A 25,478-nucleotide genomic window follows, 5' to 3' on the forward strand; every position below is an offset into this window, starting at 1 on the left:
CAAAATCATTCTATGGGTCTCGACCAATTTCACTATCGATGAAACCCACCTCCAAACCTCTGGGGTTTCTTGGGAAGGAAGGTCTGCCTAAAAGTGAGTTCAAATCTGTTATTCTAGTAACTGACCTTCAGGAATGGTGCACTTTGCTGTCTTGGTGCTTTGTTTTAAAAGGAGTGGCCAGTGACACCACCCGGTGACTTTCGGTTTGTAGTGTAAGAGTTTTAGATCAAGAAAATAATCTTCGCTAGGAGTGGTGGCACATGCTTGTGACCCCAGCACTGCAGGAGGCCGAGGCCGGCGGGTCCCTGTGAGTTGAAGGCTAGCCTGGTCTACAATGCGAGTCCAGGAGAGCCAAAACTACACAGAGAAACCCTGTCTCAAAACAAACCAACAACAACAAAAAGAAAATAATCTTCATTAATGGGGCAAATTTATCTTATGATCCTTTAGTACCTTCAGCATTTTGACACTTTCGGCTTTCAGAGAAGACTATTGTGGTCCAGTATAACCTGTTCCAAGATTCAGGACAAGAAATCGTGGCTGTTTTTGTCTCATCAATTTCATTAGAGTCACCAAATTACAAGAGAAAAGTAGATGGCCTTTGTTATATAAGTGCTCATCATCTCTGTTCTTGCTATAGCAGAACGGAGGCAACTGAAAGCTAAACCTCAAAGACATTGGCCTCTCCACGTAACAGCAATGTGCTCTACAGCCACATTTTTGGTGTCTTCATGGAATTCACAAGTGAGAACTTTAGGATGTGTTGGACATGTCGTATACAGTAGTTGAGGAATAAAATGACAATCTTACAAGACACAGGACTTAGTGATGCTTCAGCAAACTATTATTTCATTCTTTTAAAGCGTTAGGGTGGGGTTTTGTTAATCTGGCATGATCATAACTACAGTATTTAGTTGTTAACATTGCAGTTGCAAAATCATGCAAAGTTCTCTATGTTCTCTCCCTTTTCTCAATTTGTACCTTTTTAATACATGAAGAAAAAGATAGGAGGAGTGGAAGAAAAAGATAGGAGGAGTGTTTCAAAATTAAGAGGTAAAAAATGACAAGGGAAGTAGTTTAGTACCAGGAAGTCCATGATGGATGAAATGTAACAGGTTATTCAAGAGGGACAGTTTGATCATATAGGAATATGTTCAGGCTTCCAATGCATAGTACCAAAATAAAACTGAAATTAGCTATCCAGGCATGGTCCTCTAAAAGTCTATTGCTGTGTCTACAAATTCTTAAGGTCTCCAAACATAACACTTCTTGAGTTATTCATTATCTCACACGAAGCTGAAAATATATAAAAGTACATGTCCTGAATGGATATGCAAATAAAGTGACTTTGCAGTAGGAAATGGATACCTCAACTGGAGGAAACGTTTCCCATGACCTTGACTGGAGATTTGGAGGAATGATGGTGTCTAACTCCTTTTTCATTAGCCATAGTGAGTCTTCATGGAAAGGGCGAAGGACTGTGATGCTCAGGGCCCCTGGATTAAAGAGAGTTAGTAGAGGTCATTTCTCTACCAAAATGATCCCGATAAGTTGAACAGGCATTAACCAAGGTCAACAAATACTTTTGAACCTGCCCTTTACACAAAAACCTTAGTCAGGTACAATGGCTGTGCTTTAGGATGTTACTCTCTGAAGATGAGACCATGAGTTGGTCAACATCTGAAAACTGGACTTTAATCAGCCAAAAGCATTGATTGGTGCTTTTCTGTCCCTCAACGATTATATTGGGGTCCTGTCAGGTCTACCAAAAAAGTGCTTTGACTCCATCTACTTCTGCAACATTTACTCACAGGCCTCAGAGGCATGCCATTCTGGGCTGAAGCAACAGCTAGCTTATCTGACAGCCACATTAGGCTCATCTATGATTAAAGCTTCTTTGCCTTCCTATTGCTCAAAGAACAAAGCAGGATCTTTTTTGTTCACCCTGGCTTCCACTTGGATTGTGTCTTCCATCCATGCTGCAGCTGTTTGGTCTTTTCGTACCCATTTTCTGTTCGGTGTGGTTCTTTGCAATTTCTTCGGCAAGAAGTCATCATGTCCCCCCGCCCCCACATGTATCTGAAACCACTTGGGTCTTGGGTCTCAAGCATCTTCAGAGAAACATTCTAGACAACATCAGTTTTCTCTGTATGAAGCTCTCATTGAAAAATATTCCTATTCTTCATAGTCTTTATACAAGTTTATAATTACACAGTTATTTGTGTGGCTATATAACTAACGCTGATTTCTTTCTCTAAATTATAAGTTTTAAGGCAATAAGGTCTGTGTTTCTTTTAACTCACTATGTACTACAAAACTAGTATTTGGAACAGGATAGACTGCTAAGTCAATTCTACTTAAATGATTATGTAGAGTTATTGTCCTATCATAGTTTTTATTTTTTATTGAGGGCTTTTGGAGACAGTTTTGCTATGTAGTGTAGGCTGGCCCCAAGCTTGCAGCACACTCTCAGTTCAGGAGTTATACTAACACGTCTACCTTCCTTACATAGATCTTTACATACACTGCATAGCCAGGCACGGCCCTCTGTTTTTCACATTCACAAGAACAACAAGGCATATAACATATGCATGCATGCTGATAAACTAAAAGACATAAGTGTGATCACAAGTAGACTCAAAATATATACCATCAAACAAAAGATTAAAAGAAGCCCAGAAACACACACACACACACACACAAACACACACACACACACACACACACACACACACACAGCACATCAAAGTTATGTGTCTTTAATATCATCAAATGATGTCTTTGAAATTGATAAAAATAATATAAATTCCCAATAAATTGTCTTACTGTATTCAGTTTGACCAAGACCTCACATTAAAGGGGAGGGTGGGAGGAGAAAGAAGTGGTGAGAGATTTCACACCATTTCTAAACATGAAGGAACGAACTCACAAATAAGACCTAAGCACATGCCTGCTTACAGCAGCAAGAGGCATTCATTCTGGGCTTGCACAAGCTGATGCTTAGATGCAGTTTGAGATGAACGTCAGTTTCAGGAGCAATGTAAGTAAGGTGAAATGGTCAGTTGGTACTTGGAGTAGCACATGAGCCAAGGGGACTGAACAGCAAGAGGACGAGAGCCACCAGAGGACCCTGGGAGCTGCAGGCAGCATGGGTTCTCTACCTGGCTGTTCCTGTACTGGTTCCTGGAGAACCACGGTCGTTGACTCTCCGTAGGCCAAGGATAAGTATTCTTCTATGTCACTGTCTCGGAGGAGTTCCACCCCTGATCCATCAGCATAGACAACAAAAAATCTGTTTGAAGAAGTAAAAATCTGAACAGTTGAGACACCCAGTAAAGATGCTTCTTGAACTTGGAGAATAAAAATCCTGACATTGTTAGTGTCATTTTACCTGGGAACATGTTCACCATAGATTTGCATGTGATTCTTTTCAAGGTGAACTGATGATAAGCTATCATAGCCCTCAGTGTGAACATTGATGTCATCTTCCAACTTCTTTTTAGGTAACGTCGTTGATACAGAGCCATCAGACATGACCTGAGAGACAAGGCATGTGAGCAACTGAAGGGGGGAAAATGTCGAAGTGCCTACCTCAGCACTGATCCAGTGTGAGCAAGCGAGCAAGCGGGCGCTCTTTTGGATTATCAGAAAACCAAGCATATTTAATTACAGGATAGTGATATTATCTATCAATGTCATTATTAAAAGCATAGATACCCTAGCGTTACAGTTGTATGATACAGCACACATAGACTGCTACAACAAATTGCAACACATTCAGAAGAAAGTGACCGGGATTGAGAGAAGACTCAAAATCTTCTCCTATGGGAATAAATTCAAGGGATGGAGAAAGGAAACACAGAGCAAAGGACACTCATGCAATTGTTGTCTTGAAATACTGAAGGAGCCTTTGCGTGGAGAAAGCTGAGATTCAAGCGCAGAACTGTGGCTCCCTGTAGAGCGTATGGGGAAAAGGTTTAGGATACATGTGAGAGGCGGGATTCTAGTTACTGGTGCTGTCCGTATCTGGCAGGCACCTTCAGAAAGAAGCGTGGCACAGGCTGCCTGCTGTAGGTGATGTCACTCTGGAGGGCTATCAGAAACGTGCTTGGCGCTTGGGGAGGAACACCCCAGACGTTTCAATCTGGAGCGGCTTTGGCTTTCCGTTTCACGGCTAGTCATTGTCAATTGAAATTCACCAGTTCACACTCATGCTGTGAAGAGTCTCAATTACTTAGCAGAGAACATGAGCTGGACCAGGACTGGTCTGCATACCAAAACAATGGTTAGGAATTCTGTGGTTTGAGGCCAAATCTAAAATCTAACACCACTCCCCTAGTCAATGGGAGGAAATTCCACTTTTGGGTGAGGACTGGGGAAAAAGATAAATGCCTAGAGCAGGAGTTGGCAATGCTTTTTGGTCTTGGGCCAGAAGTAAATAATCCAGGAGGTACAGGCCACTCACTTTTGCAAACATGCAGCCCACTGGTGGGCAAAAGCAGAGACAAGCAACACACAAAGGGCATCCATGTATTACAGTAATAGTTTCCATAGCACCACTGAAATCTGAATGCATGTACCTTTATATGTTTTGAAATAATCTTTAGACTTTTACAGTATTTTAAAAGTAAAATAAAATGTATAGGTCTTAATCTATATAGAGTAGGGGGCCCTGGTTTGCTGATTCCTTGACGAGGATAAGGGGCCAATGTGGGACTGAAAGAGAAGTTAGAAAAAAGAGTATCACCATAGCACCCTCTTCAGACCCTTTCTACCCATCACCAGCCCTGCCTGGTACTTCTCACCACAGCCTGTCCTAGTGCCATGGCATTGCAGAATGTTTGTGTTTCTTCTAGCTTTAATTCCTATATTGTTAATTGTGGTTACATTATTTTTCCTCTCACATTTCTCTAATTGTCTAGTAGCTTTAAACTTTCTCCTTCTCAAATTATTAAGAATGTTCTTCCCTGTGAAAAGTATACTTGAAAATCAAAGACAAGATATTTACATTCATGGCAGAGGGTAAGTAAATGACCAGAATGCAGCAAATTCAGCAATCTACATGGAAGCTGTCTAGAAGCATACATTTCAAATAAAAGCTGTGGTAATTGGAATGAAAATGGTCATGGCCTTGTTTGAAAGCATTAGGATGTGTAGCCTTGAAGTGTGTGTGGCCTTACTGGAGGAAATGTGTCACTGGGGGTGGGGTGTGGGTGGGCTTTGAGGATTCAGAACCTCAAGCCAGGCCCAGTGGCTCATTATCTCTTCCTGTTGCCTGCCAATCTGGATGTAGAGCTCTCAGCTACCTCTCCAGCACTATGTCTGCCTACATGCTTCCTGCTGTGACAATGATGGGCTAAATCTCTGAACTGTAAGCCAACCCCAATTGAATGCCTTTTTTTTTTTATAAGAGTTGCTGTAGTCATGACATTTCTTCACAGCAATAAAACCTTAACTAAGACATAAGTCCAGGATCTCTCTCCATGTAGACGCTGTGCCTTACCTGAAAGGTGTTTCCCTCAGGATCTAGGACCTCACAGATCACCTGTGAGGTGTGCTTCATGATGTACCTGCTAGCTCTCAGTTGCTCACGCTTCTGGAAGGGGTGGTAGATATTACTGCTTGATTCATGGCAGTATGTTGCCGAACAGTCTCTATCAATATATAGGCAGCCTGTGTTTGGAGGTAACACCTGGAAGGACCCAAAAAAAGACATTAAATCTTCTTGTGCAATTTGAGGGATTTGAAAGATGTTTTCAGAACAGAAATACTACCCAAGAAAGAATGGGATGTTTCCAAAGGACTGCTTGCCAAGGGTCAAACAGGAGATCCAGTTTCTTGGTTGGAGCCTCACATTTTTCATTCCATCTTCACATCTTCATATGTTTTCTGGATTATTCCTGTCCCTTTTAGTTAAGATGCACTCCATTTTAACTGAGGTGAGTACATGATGCTTTATGCAAAATGTTTAGTTATGTTATGGAACAAGGAACATCTTTAAAAGGGATGGACGTTCCTAGGAGCTTTGGTTGATTTTTACCCTCCTGGCAGCTGATTGATTTTTATATAAAAGTTTATATTTGTGATTCTCTTAAGATTTTTTGGTAAGATTACTTGTTAAGATTATTGACTCTTTCTTTGTAACCGCAAATTGGAGCCTGTCAGTAAGAGAAATTGGCTGAGAAAACTACATTGCTTGCTCACACTTTGTTAATCTATAACAACTTGCTTAGATATGAATGTAAGTCAGTTCTTGGGAATAATTTTTTTACCTGTAATATGTAAATAATTTAATAATGTATAGGTATTGGGGAACATGCTTTTTTTTTTTACATATTCATTGTAATCATAGAATGTACCACATTGTAATTTTTATATCACCGAAATATTTTGCTGGAATATATAAGCTGTGGGAACAAAATAAAGTTTTTAGAGTTTTGCTTTATCCACTGTGTGTGTGGGTATGTGTGTGTATGTGTATGATTTTCCCTCTTTTTTTCTGTCAGCTTCCGAGAGTTTTTCACCGGCCTCAGAGGTTTTTTTTTTTTTTTTGCTGACCACCAAAGAATTCAGTTTTGCTTCCTCAGAGAAAAAACTGCTGAGTGATTAATTGATGACTCCACACATCTCCCTCAGTACTTGACCTGTGGAAGCTGGCCTTCAGCATTAACCAGTAGTAGAGTATACATTCAAAGGACCTGGACTTCAGTTGTGACTACCATATAAGGTCTTTTCTATACCAGAAAATGAAGTGACTTGAGTCTGTTTTATTGATTGATTGGTTGGTTGATTGATTGATTGGTTGGTTGATTGATTGATTGGTTGGTTGGTTGGCTGGTTGATTGATTGATGATGCTTATGCTCTGCATGTTGTCTTAGTTAGGGTTTTATTGCTGTGATGAGACACCATGACCTTGGCAACTCTTAGAAGACATTTAATTGGGGCTGGCTTACATTTTAGAAGTTTAGTCCATTATCACAGCAGGAAGCATGATGGTGTGCAGGTAGACATGGTGCTAGAAAAGTAGCTGAGAGTTCAATACCTGGATGCAGAGGCAGCAAGAAGTCAACTGCTGCACTGGCTGTGACTTGAGCATCTGAGACCTCAAAGCCTGCCTCGTGACTCTCTTACAAGGCCACACCTCCTAATAGTAATACTACCTCTGGGCCTGTGGGGGCCATTTTTATTCACATCACCACTGGTGCCATTGCTAATGAACATTCAAGCTTATGTTTCCATACTTATGTTTTCTTTCCTCTCTCACTTTTAGCACTTACTTTGACCCATAGCAGTCTACGTTGGATAAATATATAATGACCAGGGAGATGGGAGGAGTAAAATAATAGTTCATCTCTGACACAGTGACTGTCATGTGTCCATTACATTCCGGCTTTTGGCTCTCAGTCTCTTGGTGTGTAATATTTTAGCTCGTGTCCCTTCTTTAACAAGGAAAAACAGGAAGGAAAATTCTTTTAAAGATGAAAGAGACCATGGGCCGCCACCAGGCTGTTGTGTTTAATGGGAAGGTCAGGGAGATTGGGGAGAGGTTTGTTGCCATGTTCTTCCTTTACTTTTGAAGGACAGAGCTCTCCTTCCTGCTCTCTCAGGACCACACAGACTGCTGTTCCTCAGTTCTGCGGGTTTGTTGGTGGTGGAGTGCAGTCAAGAATGAGACTCAAGGCGGCAGGAGATGGAGAGAGGCAGGTAGGAATAAGTCAGATTGCTAGAGTAATTCTGTCCCCACAGTGCACAATGTGGGGAGCTCCTCAGCCTAATCTGGACTTCAAAGCTACTAATTTCACACAACACGAAAGACAACGTACTCCTGAAATAGATCAAAGAGAGGAATAAACAAAGGCGTGAGAGGTTTATTCCAAGGTCAGGTGGGTGGTGGACGCCACAGTGGTTGTCACTGCAGGGATTCCCACAGTCCCAGCACAGTGTGCTCTGTTACCGTCAGGGCATTTGTCAGTCCCCACTTCCCAACCTGACCTACCTGGTACGAACACTGCGGCTTTGCGATGATGGACGTCCCATCCCCGAAGGTGGCACAGCAGCTACTGTCCTCGCAGTTGGTGATTACTGTGGCATAGTGTGTGCTCTCTATCCGCATACACTTCACCTGTCTTGTGACAGTCCCTGAGCCTTCGGCTACGAGGAAAATGCAAGGTAAGGAGACTGGGTAGGGTGCAGACAGTGGGCGATCAGCCTCAGGTGTCCCCTGGCTGTGTGGGTTCCTTACGGAGAAAAACCTGGCTGCAGAGGGTTTGAGTGTGGCCTGCCAACTTTGCCAATTCAGAACAGTTCCAGAATCTGCAATCCGGTGTGACTTAGCATGTTGTCTGATTAAGCATGCTGTCAGTATTCTTTTCATTTCGAGAAGTGGGACACGTTTAATTTTTCAAGATAAAAAATTAAAATTCATAAAATATATTCACCAATAAAAATTGACTCTTGTTCCTATTTTGTCATGTTGTTTCAAAGTATGTATATGAAAAAAGCCTGCAGGTAAAGTTCAAGTATTTCTCTGTGCCTAGGTTTACTTTTTTCATGCAATTCATTTTTACAACTTTATATAAATGTGGGTTAAGAACAAACAACATATGAGGTTTGTGTGCTTTAAGTTTACATAAATTATGTACAGACCTATCAACTTATATAATTATGATTTTATACCCATATTTTTTTCAACATTGTTTTGAGGTATCTAACAATTTTTATCTTTGAGAGAGGGTTTCAATATGTGGTGCAAACTAGTTCTGACCTCTTAGTCCTTCTGGATGCTGGGATGACAGGCCTGGGTTACCAAATCCGGAGTCTTCAGAAATCTTATGGGTGTGTGTAGCATGTGTGTTTACATGTAGTATGTTTATATGTAGTATGTCTATATACAGTATTTTTGTATTAAGTACGTGTGCTTGTATTAAGTGTGGGATTGTATTTAGTATATATTTAATATGTGTGTATGTTTGTATTTAATGTATATATATGCATGTATGTATATATGTATGTATGTAGTCCTTTATCATCATGAAATAGTGTCCCTTTTAGGCAGATAGTACACTTTCTTTTTCCAGTCTATCGCTGATGAACATTTATATTTTACCCAATATTTCTTTTAAAAAAAAATATTGATGTATGTATGTATGTATATATGTAGCTATGTATGTACGTGGATGCTTTGTCTACATGTACATTTACACAACAGAAGACATCACCAGACAGTTGTGAGCTGCTGTGTGGGTGCTGGGAATTGAACTCAGGATCTTTAGAAGAGCAGTGAGTACTCTTAGCCACTGAACCATTTCTCCAGCACCCCCCTTTACCCAATATTTCAATAGTATGCCATGATGAAAGTTGTATCCATATGCCTGTCTCATCACGCAAAGATACAAGGCTATCTATATAGTAAAAGCCCAAAGTTAATACTTTATATGATATACATGTTCTAGGGAAGGGTGAGGGTGAGGTGGGGATGGTATCTTAAGCAAGATGAGCCAGATCTACTGTAATAATATAGTATACAACAGAGATACTCTGAAAAAGGAGATTTTAGGTGTTCTCACTATACATAAGTCAATACTATTAGGTGATAGAGTTATTAATTATCCTGACTAGCCTGATCGTTTCACTATACAGACACATTTTAAAACATTGAGCTGTATATCTTAAATATATACTAGAAGAAGCTACTCTGGTATTAAAGGTTAAGAGCCTGGTAATAAATTGGATTTGTAAACATTTCTTAAATTTAGCTGAGCCTGAGTGGTACCCTCCTAAGTTCTTTGAGTAGGTCCCAATTAACTAGCAGCCACAGCTTCCTTTTTTCTTCCATACTTTCCTGATAATGATGTGTTCAGATGTGAAGGAAGGTCACCTGAGGTCACCTGCTTATGTAAGTGAATGTGGTAAAGATCAAAAAAGACAGGCATTGGAGTCAATATCAAGAATTTAAGAGTTGTGATCATCAGTTTTAGGTGGTAATTTTGACCCCAGGTCTTTAAAAGCAAAAGAGCAGAAAGACTATTGCAATCAATCAGCACACTACAGCTATGGTTGGCTGCCTCTCCTGAGGACACAGCACTCAATAAAATGTACTCCCTGCTTCCTGAAACCACAGTTCACAACAGCCAAGTTTAAGAATCAATCATGTGTCCATTATGGATGAAGAAAATATGACAAAGATACATGATGGAATATTAGCTTTAAAGAAAAAGGGAATCCTGTCATTTGTGATGAAACTGGAAGACATTATGTTGAGTAAGACAGGACTGGGAAGACAAACATTGCACAACCACACAGACACACGCATGCTTATGTGCAAACGAACACACACACCACATCACATGCACATGGCACACACACACACCATATCACATACACACAGCATACATGTATTCAAACCACATGCCTGCCACACATTCATTCACACCCATGTACACATATACACACATGCAAACATGCATGTACATGTATATCTGCACACATGGACACATGCATTCACACCACACAAATGCACACATATAAACACACACACAGATGAACATAGATACATACGCACCATTTGCACACACACCGTATACACACACACAAATCCATGGAATTTTAAAAAGTTGAGTTCATGGAAGTAGAGAGCAAAATAGTAGTGAGAGGTGGAAAGATGTTGGTAAAAGGTTATAAAGTTTTAGTTACAGAGGAAAATAGCTTCAAGATATATTGAAGGACACAACTAAATACAATATATTTGCATTTGAAAGCTAAGCGTAGGTGTTAAAGTTTTCTCAACACAAAACATGATGTGTATAAGGTAGCCTGCCTTTTGAACAACATACAAACATCTCAAAATATATCACATATGATAAAGAGGTAAAATTTTTACAATAAAATGAAGACATGAAGATAAATATCATGATTGTTATCCTCATCACAATGGGGACCAAAGGGCCTTGCCTTGGATTGCATGGGTATTCTCTGGTTGGCTTGCTTATTTTTATGAATGCTTTTGATAGTGAGCCTTCTACCCATTTCATGCTATAGAGTTGTAAAGTCCCATTGTTACTGTCCTGAAAAATACAACTCACTTGTTTCTTCATCATTTGGATGAACAATATGATCTTCATAAACCTGATAAAAGGTTGTGATTCTGGTACCGTCGGCATGATCCACGATCCGGGTTCCGTCCTTCTTCTCGACAATGATCACCTTATCTTCTCGAGTAATCATTACCTGAACATGAAAAGCAGAGCATAACTATCGGGCTGGAAGGCTGGGCCCCAACAATTCATTTCCATGCTTCGTGAAGGTAAAGGTTTTGTTACCTATTTCCTCTACTGCTTTTAAAGATTCCTGAGGTAGATGGAGAAATTCAGGCTTTTCCTAAATTTTATAGATGAGGAAATGTAGGCTTATAGAAGTTAAGAAAACAAATGCCAAACTCACTCAGGAATTATGTAACTGGGAACATTTCAGTATAGAAAACTTGTAGCATCAGGACTGGCAGAGGTCAGTCTGAGATAGAGCCCGTAGGGTCTGTTCACTTGAAAACTACTGAGATGAGCTATATGTGGCACAGGCAGGCTGCTCTTGTGTTGTGAAGCTCCTGCTCTGTAGGGCCACCTTGGATAGGGTGAACTGCAAGTTGGCCATAAGCATGGTAATGGAGATGTGGAGGAGAGAGGCTGCAGCTCCTTGGTGCCAGGGTGACCTCCTCCATGTATACTCCCATGCCTGCCATGTGTGCTGTGTATGAAGCTGAGGGATTCAGGATGGTATGCATGTGGCTAGCTGTCAGGCCTCCGGGACGATGTGGTTGCCATACCAGTTGTACAAATCCTGTCCTGAATCCTTCTTGAAAGCTGGGTCAATGGAATTAAGGGTGAAAGATTATTATGTCCTGTTGGATTGGGCACATGTTCAATTGCAGTGTCTTCCTATAGGGAATGGAAAAAGAGTCTGGGGCAGAGCATTTGTAACTTTGTTTTCTCTGTGAGCTCACATACGACAAGAAGCAACCTAAGGGAGGAGGGCTTTTTGTTCATGATGTGACAGGAAACAGTTTGTCATAGCAGGCCCGGCCCGGCAGTGGCAGCGTGGGCTGATGATACTGTCTGCAGCAGGAAGCAGAGAGAGATAAGTGATGATGTATGAGGCTTGTCAGGCTTGCTCCTCTTTCCTCTGTATAAACCAGTCTGAGCATCTGGCTAATGCTTGGGGGTGAATCTTTTTTCACCGTCTACACATGCCTAGAGGTGGGTCTCCCTGGTGATTTTAAATCTAGTCTAGTTGACGGTGAGGATTAACCGCCACAGAAGGGAAGCAGCCCAAGTCCTCAGACGGAAAGACAACAGGTCAACATCTCACCACCTGTCAGGTTTATTCCAGGTCAGTCTAAAAGAACTCAGAGTGTTGAGTACAGGTGTTTCGTGGGTGCTGGGGTAGTTCGGTGAACTGGCATGGAATTCCTTACTCTCTAGGGTTAGAAGTCACTGGTAGGATGACATTTCAGGGCTGCTGGGCTCTGTGCTGACTGCCGTGCTTGTTTTAGTTCTCTGCCTAAGGCAATGGTGCTGAACTTGACCTTGGTGTGTAAGAGTTGTGGCTTGAGCAGAGCATATAGAGAAATGAAGACCCCAGGAGGAAGTGGACAGATAATACTCTAAGCTAGAGAGCCTTGAATTGCTCCTAAGTGGAATGCAGGGTTCTAGATACACAGGCTAGAGTAGGAATCATGAAACAGTTGCCTGATCCCTGCAGTTCCTTCAATCAGAAAGAACAATCAGACCTCCATAGACAGTAGCTGACCACTGACCAGCTCTTAGGAACTGACTGTGTCTCCCAAAGTTAATACGATGAAATCCCAGCCTCCAAGGTGGTGTCATTAGGAACTGGGGCTTTTGGGAAATGACAGGGTCATGAGGTTAGAGTCCTCTTGAATCAGATTAGTAACCTTATAAAGGGTACCCTGGAGAACAATCTTTTTCCATCATGTGAGGCCACAAAGAGACCAGGCAGTCTGCAACCACATGCTCAGGCCATGCAGGTTTTTTATCCTCATTTGAAATGTCCAGCCTGCAGAGCTCCCAAAAGTAAATTTCTATCATTTATAAGCTTCCTAGGCTCTAGCATTTTTTTTCAAATAACAACCTGAATGGACTAAAACACTGGCAAAGTTCTCAAGCCCCGTGCATGTGTCATGCACAGAGTGGAGGAAGCTGTGATTTGTGGTCCAAAACCTGGGAGTACAGTCAGAAAGCCAACAAAGCTCTTGGCTCATTTAACACTATCTCCAGGAGAAAGATGCTTTGCCTTTGGCTCATCCTGTTCCTGGGTAGCTATGTTCAGGAACCAAGTGGAGTAGGGGTCCATGGATCTAGTTACTCATTCCAGACTTGAGACAGCAGAACAAGTATCCCTTGCCTGTGAGGTCTTTGATGAGCTGATTACGGCTTTGCTGGGTCTATACTACAATTCGACCATTTCTTCCCTCTTCTTTGAAGAGCTGGCATCCCTAATAAATAGTATACATTTGAAACTCCTCCTCAGTGCTTGCTCTGGATATTCCAACTTGCTTATCTGTAGATTATATAATACCTATCCAATAATCACGCACTGTTGATTTTCTAGATCTATACTGTCCTAACTACAGGGGGCATGGTGTTTTGATCAGTGGTCTATTTGTGGGAAGATATTATCTGGGTTCTTTTGGGTCTTCTGAGAACAGATGATTGCAACATATCATGCAATAGGCAGACATCTCAACTAAGGAGAGTAATGCATGCTGAGCATTATTTTAGGTTCATGTTTAATCATTGATAATCTTAGTCAGGATTTGACAATGAGAAATACAGCTGTATGATGTGCTAACTGAGAGCATGGGTTTTGAAAATAAACTGTTCGAGTTCAAATTTCATTTATGTGACATAAATGAGATGATATTGATAAAGTGTTTTATAGCCAGTGACCACTGGGATAATCATTACTGATGTTAACTCTTGATCTAACTGAGATATTTACATATGACTGTTTAGAATCATTCAAATAGTCTAGATCATATTACACAGACATATTCTGTTTATCATGGTATGGTGTGATTATCATTATTTTAAGTTGTAATAATAAACATAGTCACAAGAATATTTCCAAATCGCTGGTAAGTTGGGAAGACATTCATCTTCCCAACTATTTGAAGGAATGACTATTATTTCTTGAAGCCTGTCCAGGGTCCTATATCTCCTAAGGACTATGGCTGGGGCAAAAACCCACGCCTCTTTATGGGGGCAGTACTTCTTTAAACTGTAATGCTTAGGGCATGGGCTGCAAAAACAAAACAAAATGAAGCAAAAACAAAAACAAAAAACAAATTGTCCGCATTTACTCTCAACTCTTGCTCAGATAAATATGCCAGGTCTAGCACGTGCCTTGTGTTCACAGTGTGACCTTAGACAAAGTACTCAAATTATTTAGCTTAGTTTTCTTCTCTGTGAGATAGCAACTGCAGTTTGTTGCAAACACTGAATGAGTTATATGGAGAGGGCAGAGAGGATGGCCTGGGCATCACTGTCCTCGGTGTATTACTGTATTACTGACACTGCTCATAGTCTCTTAGGTATCTGATGCTTAAAGTGAACATTATCATGGCTGAAGTTCTTGGCTAATGTTTCCACAGTGGTGATAGGATCAATGATGAAAGTTAACATTTATAGCTAAGATATTAATTTGCATATTAAGTAAACATTCTACCCCAGGGCTGAATTACAGTTACTTGATGCAACCCAAATAAAAAAGCCAACCAAGCTAATCATCTCAAGAAAAATAAGCCTGACAAAGGCCAGGTTTTCTAAAATGATTAGTCACATTGAGTCCAACAAAGAAAAGACAAATGGCAAAGTTAGAAATTATTTTAGAAATGGCTGGAGGAAGGAAGGAAGGAAGGAAAAAATGTGTGGGTTAGATCGTGTAATCTGCCTACAGAGAAGGCAGATGTTTGGTATCAGCAGTGTGTATGATTTTAGATTGGGGACAATGGGCCCACTTATACATCCATCCACCTACCTACCTACCTGGCCACTCCCCTGATCCTACTGCCCTCCCACCCACCCACCCACCACCTAACAAATATTTGGAAGTTAGAATTTGCCACACATTCTTCTCCACGGCTCAGGGCTCTAATGGCTTATACATTTTATGAGGCGTGCTAGTTTGTCATACCGTTCCATTGATGGGATCTGTAGCCTGGAAGTTTAAAAGTGGGTTCAAGCCTGTGATTTTCTCTAGTCCTTTGGTGCCAATCCTATTTCCATTGGGTGTTGTTGTAAACCAGGTGCCAGTGGGGGAGGACATCGGAGTTGTTTGGACCACCTCTGGGAGAACATCATGAGCTTCACTCTTATGCACGATTAGAGCCTTATGACCTTTTCCTGTGGATGGTTCAAGGACAGTTAGACAGAGCAATGGAACTACAACACTGTCATAGAGTGTTCATTAAGCTCGGATGCAGCATATACTTCCTCAGACACTGTGGCATAGACAAGCCAAAGCAAGTCATCAATTATATCACTTCTCACCAGAGAAAGTCAGCATACTGATCCATCAGTTTGGGGACTGACCTTAGCTGAATTGCTGTCACCTTTCTCCAGACATACACACGTGCATGCAAATCACTGCTTGGTGAACAAAAGCCATCCTGTTTATTTCTGTACCTCCTCATTTGTCTCTGAATCCCAGATTGTGTGGTTCATCTTCCACTTTTCTGCATATTTGCATAAGAAATCTATCCCTTACTGCTTTTGAAACTTTTTTGTTTGTTTGTTTTTCGAGACAGGATTTCTCTGTGTAGCTTTAGCTGTCCCAGAAGTCACTTTGTAGACCACGCTGATTTTGAACTTGCAGAAATCCTCCTACCTCTGCTTCCCTGAACACTCGAATTAAAGGCGTGCACCACCATGGCTTCCCTGAGCGCTGGGATTAATGTGTGCCACCACGCCCTGTTACCTATGTAACTTTTAATCCCTCCACCTTGTCCTTCTGAATGTGGGGACCCTCACTAGCCAGGCATTATCCTTGGCTTCTTATTAGCAGAAATGGCTTTGAACAGTTGGATCCTTGTATCAACCACCATCAGATGCATACTCCTAGTCCCATCCTCCTCAACTTCTGCCAGGTATGTGTGTAAAAATTGTGGAGATCCTCATGGACTTAGACCAATGTCTCAATCCTCTATCCCGGTAGCTTTTCATTTTTTTTTCTAAGAACAGTCATAAATCATATTTTCTGGTATTACCAGGCCTCAGTGATGAGATAAACTCAGACTTAGAAACAAATTACAAGCAGAAAGTAAAGAACTGTTAATTCTAGAAAGAGTTTCTAGATTTAGAACACAAAGTGCTCATGCATCAGAGTATGAATCTTAGTTCAGTGCACAGGAACCCAATAAATGGGAGGAACTGAAGAAGAGAAACACAGTAAGTTCAGCCTATTGCCCCAGGATAGTTTGTGATTTGTTAACACTTCCAGAATAGCATCAGAGAGGAGCATGGTGCCAGTTGCAGAACATGTATGGATCCTCCACTAGAGGAAGCAAGTGTTTGGTGTGGTGCTTTCTCTACTTCCTCTCTTCCCATCTTGTTCTCTTCTTTTTCTGTTAACAGAAGTAGAAAAGTCAAGCCAATACGAGAATACAAGAAAGATAATGGGATGAGGTAGGAGGAAGGAGACAGCATGGTATGTGCAGACACCCCTGCACAATTTATTAGTCAGGGGATAAATTGTGGTTGAGAGGAGAGACTGGAGAGGGAGGCATGAGTCCAGTAAAATGTATCTTTATGGCATGTTACAGGTCTTGGAATTTGCTACAGGAAACATTTAAGAGCGATAGCGATGTCAAAAAATAAGTGGGGTGCTTTTGGCAGGAAAATGGAAAATTAGTCATAAAGAAAGCATGAGCAATAGTCAGAAAATATTAGAGAAGAAGAGATTACAGATAGCAATAGATACAGAAAAACACAATGTTGGTGACAATAGAAATGGGAGAATTTAGGTGTGAAAGAATGAGAGATTGAAGAACACAAAGAATCGTGCAGATTCTGAAATCATAACTACTGTCTTCATTTATTAAGAGCGCAAACAGATAAAGTGAAGAAGGCTGGCAGTGATCAGACATTAGGAATAGGTAGAGCTGGTGTTCCATTTCCTGTAACATCACCAACAAGACACCAAGAATTCCACAGAAAATAACTAAAAATACCAGGTCATATTTATTGGTTGGAAGTATCTTTGAGGTGATAACTGAATGATATAGTTATTGGAGTCAAGGCCCAAGTAAAGGCAGGAACTCAAGGAAGTAAAGCTCTTCCTGAAGAAGGCTTTGCCCTATGAAGCCTTCTCAAACTGGAGGTGGCAATGGACTAAGGAAGGAATGAGAGTCAGAGCTCACTCAGGCTGGTGCATGGAGTTAAATATGAAACACCCCTAGAAGCTGGAGTCCACAAAGAGCAGAGTAAGTACATGCTTTCTGCTACTGTACCCCAGCACTGCCAGGCAAGTGCTTAATGCTCAGTTCTGACATGGAGCACAAAGGGCAGAAGCACTTGAGGTACATCGCCACAAGCAGCACTGACGTGGGTCTCTGTGAGAGGATGATCACTGCTTAGGCCACATTCTTAACTCCCCTGAAAAGAATAATTTAATCTTAGGGTTAATATCAGATCCCTGATATTTTCTTTCCTGAAGCAGAACTATCTTTTAAAGGAATGCATCTATATTTGTATCCATCCAAATAATTTAATATTAAAGCAAGAAGAAATAAAGATGATCATGCAATTGTCAAAAAGCACCAAAGTACAAGCACTTGAAAGGAGAGTTGGAAGAAGCAGCTGAATAGGCACGAACCTGAAATGGGAGATTTGAGGTGGAAAGGGGTATTAAGTGTGAGCTTCTCAACATCTGAGGAGCAACAGGGGGCCACAGCAATAGCCTGTAATTTTTCTTGAGTTACCTGGACAACCCTAACCAAGAACTCCATTGGAGGTTTCTCATGCCTGGTACTTGTGAGACAGTATATTGTTCTTTGTGGGAAGCATTGTCATCCCAAGTGGCACAGTGTCATTAAAATATATATATCATATAATTTTAGGTAAATAAAAAGTAATCTGATTGCTGGAGGCTTTATCAAGTGTCCTTGTTCCTGATGTTATTTGTCCATTTTCCCTTCTCTCTTCTCTGTACTGACCTCCTTCCTCACTCACCAATTAAGAGTTTCCCTCCCTGTTTTTCTCATTTCCCCCACTATATCATCTGTATCCTGCTATTCCCTCTCTAGTTCTTCTCCTCTCCCATGGTCCCTTTTTACTTCCCTGGTTTGGAGCGAGGAACTGTAGAAAAGAGAGAATATGTGATGCTTGCTTCTTTGTCTGGGTTATCTCACTCAATCTTTTCTAGTTCTATCCATTCACCTGTATATTTCATGTAGGCAAGTCCTTACTGCTTAAGACACAGCATCCTTCACACACAGGACTTGGAAGATTTGAGCTGGACCTGACACAAAGGCCTCCTTCCTGTACTCTAGCTTTCATATTACCGCAGAGTATTACATAAGCAGTGAAGGGAGGGAAGCAGTTGACAGTCCTGTCCAGCCGTAACGCCTGTGAACTACAACAATGACCGACATGGCAGGAGAAACCAAAAGGTACAGTGGTGGTACTCATATTTTGGTGGTAACCAACAGCTATGTAATTGCATTTGAGAAAACCATGCTTGGTACTGGAAACCTAGCCCGTTACCAGGGACTAGTGAGGTCTCAGATCTTACAACAGAAGCTACTATCACCACTTTACTAGACCAACCCAGTTCCTAAGTACATTCTAAAACTTACTGTTGTACCCACAGGTAAGTGTAGCTGTCACCGCACATCAGAGACGCTTCTCTTTATAGCAAGGAGAACGTTACAGAAAAACCATAACAGGTCATAACACAGTGGCCAGCAGACTGTGGGGAGTCTGGCCCCAATACATACATCTACAGCACCATTCATGAACTTAAAGCATGGAAAAGGGGGTAGAAAGGTTATAAGAGACAGATGACCATAAAGTCTGCTATTGGATTTCGCTGAGGGGTGGGGAGGAGGAAGACAGCCAAATGGCTGCTTGAAGAAGAGATGAACAAGGATCATAGCAAAATAGAGGCTAACTGGTAAGGGAGAAAAAAAAAATGGGGCCCTACCCCTAGACAAAGAACTACAGACAACTAATGACTTCTGCGAGAGGGGGAAAAAAAGTCTTCTCTAGGGTTGAACACTCTCATTGGCTACCCAACCCCAACTGGTCAATTCTGAAATCATGTACATATCATATACATACTAAATAGCCTCAGCAGGTAATATGTATATAAAAAATATACATATTTTACATATATGTATCAGCAACAATAGAAGAACTAGAAACCATCAATTTGAGAAGGGTGTGGAGGAACAAGGGGTTGAAAGGAGAAAAAGGAAGGGAAAAGACATAATTATATTTTAATGAAAAAATGTAATAAAAAACAGAGAAAGCAGATTAGAAATAAGGAAAATATGTGGAAAATGTAACAACTGAAATCTAAATAAATTAATGTGATGTTTTAATAGAAGCTATAATGTTCTCTAGAAGAGCTCAAAGATAGACTCGAACCAATTATTTAGACCGAATCAGAGTGCCCCAATCCTCAGTGCTCAGAAGTCATTAAAAAAAAAAGTGTCAAGGCCTCTAATATGTTTTATGAGAATTACAAACAAAAAAGGAAAAAGAAATGGGTGGAAATAATATCTGAAGAGATAATTATGGAAACATTTTCAGCATCAATGAGAGACACTTATCTATAGATTAAAAATGCCCATGCATTCCCACTTGTATAAATAAGCAGAAACCCATACATAGTCAAATTGTTTTGAAATTATTATAAAACGGGAATGATCTGGGGACAGATGATCTTTAAAGCAGTATCAATTAGACTAACAACGATCATTTAAACATGAGGTCACTGTTAATGTACATCAATCTGGAATTCCACACTCAGTGAGATTATTATTTGACAATGAGGACAATACAAGATTTTCAGGAAATGTCAGCTATACAACGAATGAACTAAAAGCTCTGAAAACAAAACATTTCAAATTTAGCTTTGACAATATCTACCTAATGCTGTACATAAGAGGCACATTTAAACACGTGCCACAGGAAGGAGAATATGAGAGTGGAAAAGTCATATTGGTGAAGTTACTTCGTATTGGTGAAATTACTTAGGACAACGGAGAGTAGAGACAGCAATCTAAGCAAAGGGACATCAGGGGAGAGAATTCTTACAATTAAAATAAAAAGCAACACTGTAAAACACTGACAAGTTAAATTCACCACAAAGATAGAATAATTCTAAAGTTGTATTTAAAGTTATTTTATCTATTTGAAGGAAGATTTGACAGAACCATTAAATAGATTTACCTCACAAATAATGTAAGTAAGAGGATAAGGACTGCAGCAGTAAACAGTCGCTGCTTGCCTTTCAGTAAGTGCAAATATTGCTGAATAAAGTGGAGGGAGAGACTGAAAGAATGTAAGCACATAAGATAGGGGCAGGGCATTTTATCTATAAGTAAGGCTGGTAACCTGTTCTGTGTTGTCTGTGAAGTAATGGCACCTCATATTTCTAAGCAGCTAGAAGGAATCTTAAAATATTTTATGATGCATGAAAATGATATCAATTTCAAATATTAGTGTTCATAAATAGTTTTTTACTGCGACACAACAGATTTGAGGCTTATTGTATTATATACTATCAAAAAGTGCTTTCATGCTTCAGCAGAATCGCTGAGTAGTAGTGACGGAGAACACATGGCCTGCCAAGTCTGTAAGATTTACCATCTTGCCCTTTACAGACAAGGTTGCTGAACTCAGGCATATCTGGAAAACACAACTAACAAGTTTCATATAATAACATAAAGAGAACACTGTACTGAATAACAGCATGATGTATGCTGTTTTCACACACAGAACTGAGTTATTGATCATGCATATGGCTATAAATTATACGCAGCAAGAATTAGTGATTGAGCCTAGCTTAAGGCACACTACAGAGATTTGAAAATGAATGTAGGAAGAAATATAAACAATTCAAACATTTTCAAGGAAATGGTTACAGTGGAAGAGATAGATAATGTTAAAGCTAAAATGCACATCATTCTTGTGGAAGTTCTCATGAACCAAACTCAAACAGTCTTGGCTATTCAATCTCAGTACTAATCATACAGTAACAAGATTCACTAATTAGTTGTCAAACTGATCGACACCTTGAGAATACGTGGCATTGTCATGGGCGTGAAGCAGAATTCCTCTGCATGTTGTATTAGTAGGAGCGGGATAAACAGAAATCCTTAGGACAACGATCTTTAATTTCAGTTATTGCAGACACTCTTTGACTGTTACCTAACACCACTTATGCCCCAATGCTCACAAGTCAGCCAGAAAAAAAAAATGGCACAAAATGTTGGCTCTTCCCCCCCCCCCCCCCCCTGGCAGCGCTGGACCCCAGGCAGGTGTGGCCTATGAGATGCAGAGGGAGGAGGGTTAGGGTCAGAGTTGGATGTCTCTTGAGAACACACATTCTTGAATGCACCCTTTCCTTTCTGCTTTAGAAATTGCCTCTGAAGGACCCTGTCTGAAGTTGAAAGAAAGGTCGACAGCTTTGCAGGGATGCTGATTCACAATCTTGGTATTATCTAGCTAGCAAACCCCTAAAACACAACCCCAGACAGTTCAGTTAATGTGTAAGAGGATACAATGACATAGGAGACTGTTTGTTATGTGCTGGAAAATGTGCATTATTTATTTCAAAGAGAAAAAAAAAAACAGTTCATGAGATAGTATTCGATCCTTTGTTGGCAATGAAAATTCACATATACATATGCGTGAGTGTCTGTAAATGAATTGTTGGTATAATGTTCTTTTGGAATGTATACAATTTACCCTGTTCATTCAAATGCTGATTTCTCTACCTCACTATCTGGTTTCAATCTGGACATTGCAATGTGATGTTTATTCTAAGCATCACCTGTCTCAAGTTTGTGTAAACATGCCACCATTTGTTCTCTGTAATTGTCAAACAACCAGCAGCCAGTGCAGTACAATGGAGAAAATAGGGTGGGGCATCCTGGTCCAGAGGGAGGGGGGAAAGCAAATGGGGGTAGAAGAAGGCAGAGGTCAGCAGGAGAAGACTTGGAACCACGTGGAGAGATGGACCAGACCTAAGATACGACTAAAAGCAAGTATAATGGGTGAAAACTATGCAGGCTTGGAGGTTTAGTTTAGGATGGAGTAACTATTGCCCAGCATTGTGTAGGTTAATTAAATAAATCCTAGTCTCTGTGTGGTGATTTGGGTATACAGCTGGTTTAGGAATAGCTGCTGCTTAACTAAAAGATAAAACAATAATAAATACTAATAACCCACAGCAATGAATAGATATGTATATATTAAAAAGATGAGTAGTACCATAATAATATCGAACACCTGTGAAGCATTTGAAAACCGCTAAGTCCTGCAAGTCAAGAAACTTCGATGGTTACCTTTCTTTGTAATGGCAATCTCAGATGGTGCTGCTTCTGATTTGGGCTGAGAAGCCAAGTCTACCAAATCTCCATTGTGGGGGATTCCGGTAATTTCAGGAGACGTGTAAACAGGACCCGAATCGGGACTGTTGCATACAGTACCATCTGCAAAGAGAATCTGAAGGGCAAACAAGGTCTCAGAATTCTCAGACGCCAAGAGGAGGCTGATCCTCAGTGAGCACCGTGTCTAACATTGTGGAGCTCAGAATAATCTAAAAAGGCTGAGGACAGACCTCTCCATGCTTGGCACCAGAAGGCACCATTAGAGGGTTGATTTGCACCTGGATACAGAAAAGGTTATGATTTGATATTTTCTACCCACCTCTGTCTTATTTCTATTTTTTATCCTTTGTTGGATTAATATATTTTCTATTCATCATCCTTATTCTATATAATTGGGACATCATACAGATGACAAATTTCAATCAGATTTTAAAATTTATTAAATTTCTAATGTTTGATTTCTGTCTCCATCTACCAAAAATGCATGCCATCTCTAGGTATAATAGATACGCTATGGGTATCCATATGCACAGCCTTTGATGAGCATGACAAGGAAGTCAGCTGCCCTTGTGACTCTCACCTGATTCTTCCTGGTCTCCTCAGGAGCTTTGCAGGTTACCTGTGCAGTCCTAGGTAGCAAGCTTACACTTAAAGATAAATTAGCATCAACCCAGATTGGTAATGGTGGCTGGGAAGAATTTGAAGTAGGTTTTCAGTACTAGAAAGGTTCCACATGTCACATTTAAATTACTTTCTCCTTTCATTCTCATTATTTTATTCTGGAAATTCTAGTGCATCTATAACATTTCCACACCTCTTGACTTTTTTTCTCTCTTCTAAGTCACTCCTTCTACCACTTGGCTTTTCACAATTACTTTTAGTTTTTAAGAACTCTTGATTTTCTTCCACAGCAGCTTTATACTCACTTTTAATTTAATTTAATTTTATTAATCTATCTATTAATATCTTCCATCTATCTGTTTATTTCTAAGTGTGCATGTGTATCATGACAGATATATAAAGATCAGACATCAACTTTCCAGAGTCTCTTCTCTCCTTCTACCATGTGAGTTATGGAGACCAAACTCACATAATCACTCTTGGTGGCAACTGTCCTCACCCACTGAGCCTTCTTGCTGTTCCCATAGCAGTTACAAGTTTTTAAAAAATAGATTGTGAACTTCTTGAGTCTCTATATTATTTTTACTCATTTAAAATTTGTGTTCAAGTATTTGCTGTTAGGTAATTTTAAAAATGCCAAATTTGTTGTTTATTTTGGGGGGCATTTCTTAGATACATGGTCTTGTTTCTCCTGGGAACCCTTCATGGCTCTTGGTGGGACAATGTCTGTTTATAGGAGCCCTCCCCTCTGATCATTTTTGAAGGGTGGCCCAGGGCATGTGGTTTCTGAGTTTTATAGCTTCTGATTTTAAGTCTCTACAAAATGATTTTGCCTGCAGAACTACTCTGATTTTCAGAGCCCAGCAGTATACCTGTCTATTCAAAGTCCTCCCTTAATTTTGGAAAGTTTTTCCTTGTTCATATTTTAAACTTTGCCCTTATTTCTCTATCATCCTGAACCTACCTACTTGCATTTTCTAGAAATTCTCTAAATACTTCTTATACTGATGACATAGTTTGTTGTTTTCTAGTACTGTTGAAAATTCAGAGCTTTTTTTTTTTTTTTCTCTAGTGTTTTAAGGTAGGCTGAGAGGGAAGAGGTAAACATTGAGTCTGCAACTTTAGATCATATATAACAATACCATATATATTATTTCCATCCTGGCTTTCATAGACAGCCTAACTACACTACATTCCCTTAACTGCACTACTTTTCATTTCTCACTTTAAGGTGCCCTTGTATTTTATTTTCATGATGTAGCATCGCTCCTAACTCATAGCTCAATTGTTTTTTATTTTACTGTGGGAAAGGTCATTTAAATACTATAGTTTTTAACCTGTGTGGAGCCATCCAGCATATGCTTGACAACGGTGCCCTGGCTGGTGATGACTCTTGAGGCTTCCTGTTCCATGGGTGGCATCAATGCTTTATAGAACTCATAGTGCTTCACCTTCTGGGGGTAGCTCTGACGGATCATGAGGTCCCAGGTGGGGTCTTCATCTACAACAGGATGATCTTAGAGAACAAAAGAGAATAAACTATTGGTGGGGTGAGTGATGCTATGGTGCTATGGGGCTGGGATTTTATCTTCTTTGTTTTTTGTTTTTTGTTTTTTTTTTTTACTTTTGTCTGTGTTTGAGGACTAGGGAAGTTTCTTTCCAGGCATGACTGATGGCCCAGCAAACTGATTCTTTGATGACTTTTTCCACTCAAATGTGGGGAAGTCCATTTCAATAACAGCAAATAGTACATCCTTTCTAGAGTAATACATGTTCTAGAGTCCAGAGTACATCAGGGTGAAATGATTTGGAACAGAATTTCAACGTCTTAGTGATTCCATTTTCTCTAATGTCATGCCACTCTGGGTAAGTTCTTGTTCCATGGTTGACAATGCTCCAGTGTCCTCTGGTTGTTCAGAGCCTCAGGGAGCTTCTCATTCAAACCTTTCTAACTTACCCACCATCCTTCAAAATTAACACAACTCTCCCTTTTTAACCGCATCTAAATAACTCTCAGTGTTCCGCTGCTCTTAAGAAAAAGCACTTGATAAATACCTTCCAAAGAAGAAAGTACTATGGGGTAAGCTTTTCAATTTGATGCAATACCATTTGTCAGTTCTTGTTATTTCTTGAGCTACAGTTGAAGCAGCAGTGTACAGAGTTAAGAGACAGTCTGCAGGACTGGGAAAAAAATCTTTGTGGTTGATAATTGAGCAGAGGCTC

The 25,478-nt window shown here is 40.3% G+C and overlaps 1 protein-coding gene across 1 annotated transcript in view; it reads right to left on the bottom strand.

Moving 5' to 3' along the window:
- Positions 1–25,478, bottom strand: part of Spag17 (sperm associated antigen 17) — a 203,324-nt gene that overhangs the window by 31,079 nt on the left and 146,767 nt on the right. Inside the window, exons 27-35 of the mRNA XM_060392982.1 lie at positions 24,593–24,771; positions 22,590–22,749; positions 15,209–15,417; positions 11,083–11,227; positions 7,998–8,152; positions 5,504–5,692; positions 3,392–3,537; positions 3,162–3,292; positions 1,369–1,496 (exon numbers count right to left, since the gene is read on the bottom strand). Of these exons, the coding sequence (XP_060248965.1) occupies positions 1,369–1,496; positions 3,162–3,292; positions 3,392–3,537; positions 5,504–5,692; positions 7,998–8,152; positions 11,083–11,227; positions 15,209–15,417; positions 22,590–22,749; positions 24,593–24,771 (1,442 nt within the window). The remainder of the gene's footprint in view (positions 1–1,368; positions 1,497–3,161; positions 3,293–3,391; positions 3,538–5,503; positions 5,693–7,997; positions 8,153–11,082; positions 11,228–15,208; positions 15,418–22,589; positions 22,750–24,592; positions 24,772–25,478) is intronic.

The sequence above is a fragment of the Meriones unguiculatus genome, chromosome 10 (assembly GCF_030254825.1).
Source record: "Meriones unguiculatus strain TT.TT164.6M chromosome 10, Bangor_MerUng_6.1, whole genome shotgun sequence".
Lineage (NCBI taxonomy): Eukaryota > Metazoa > Chordata > Mammalia > Rodentia > Muridae > Meriones > Meriones unguiculatus.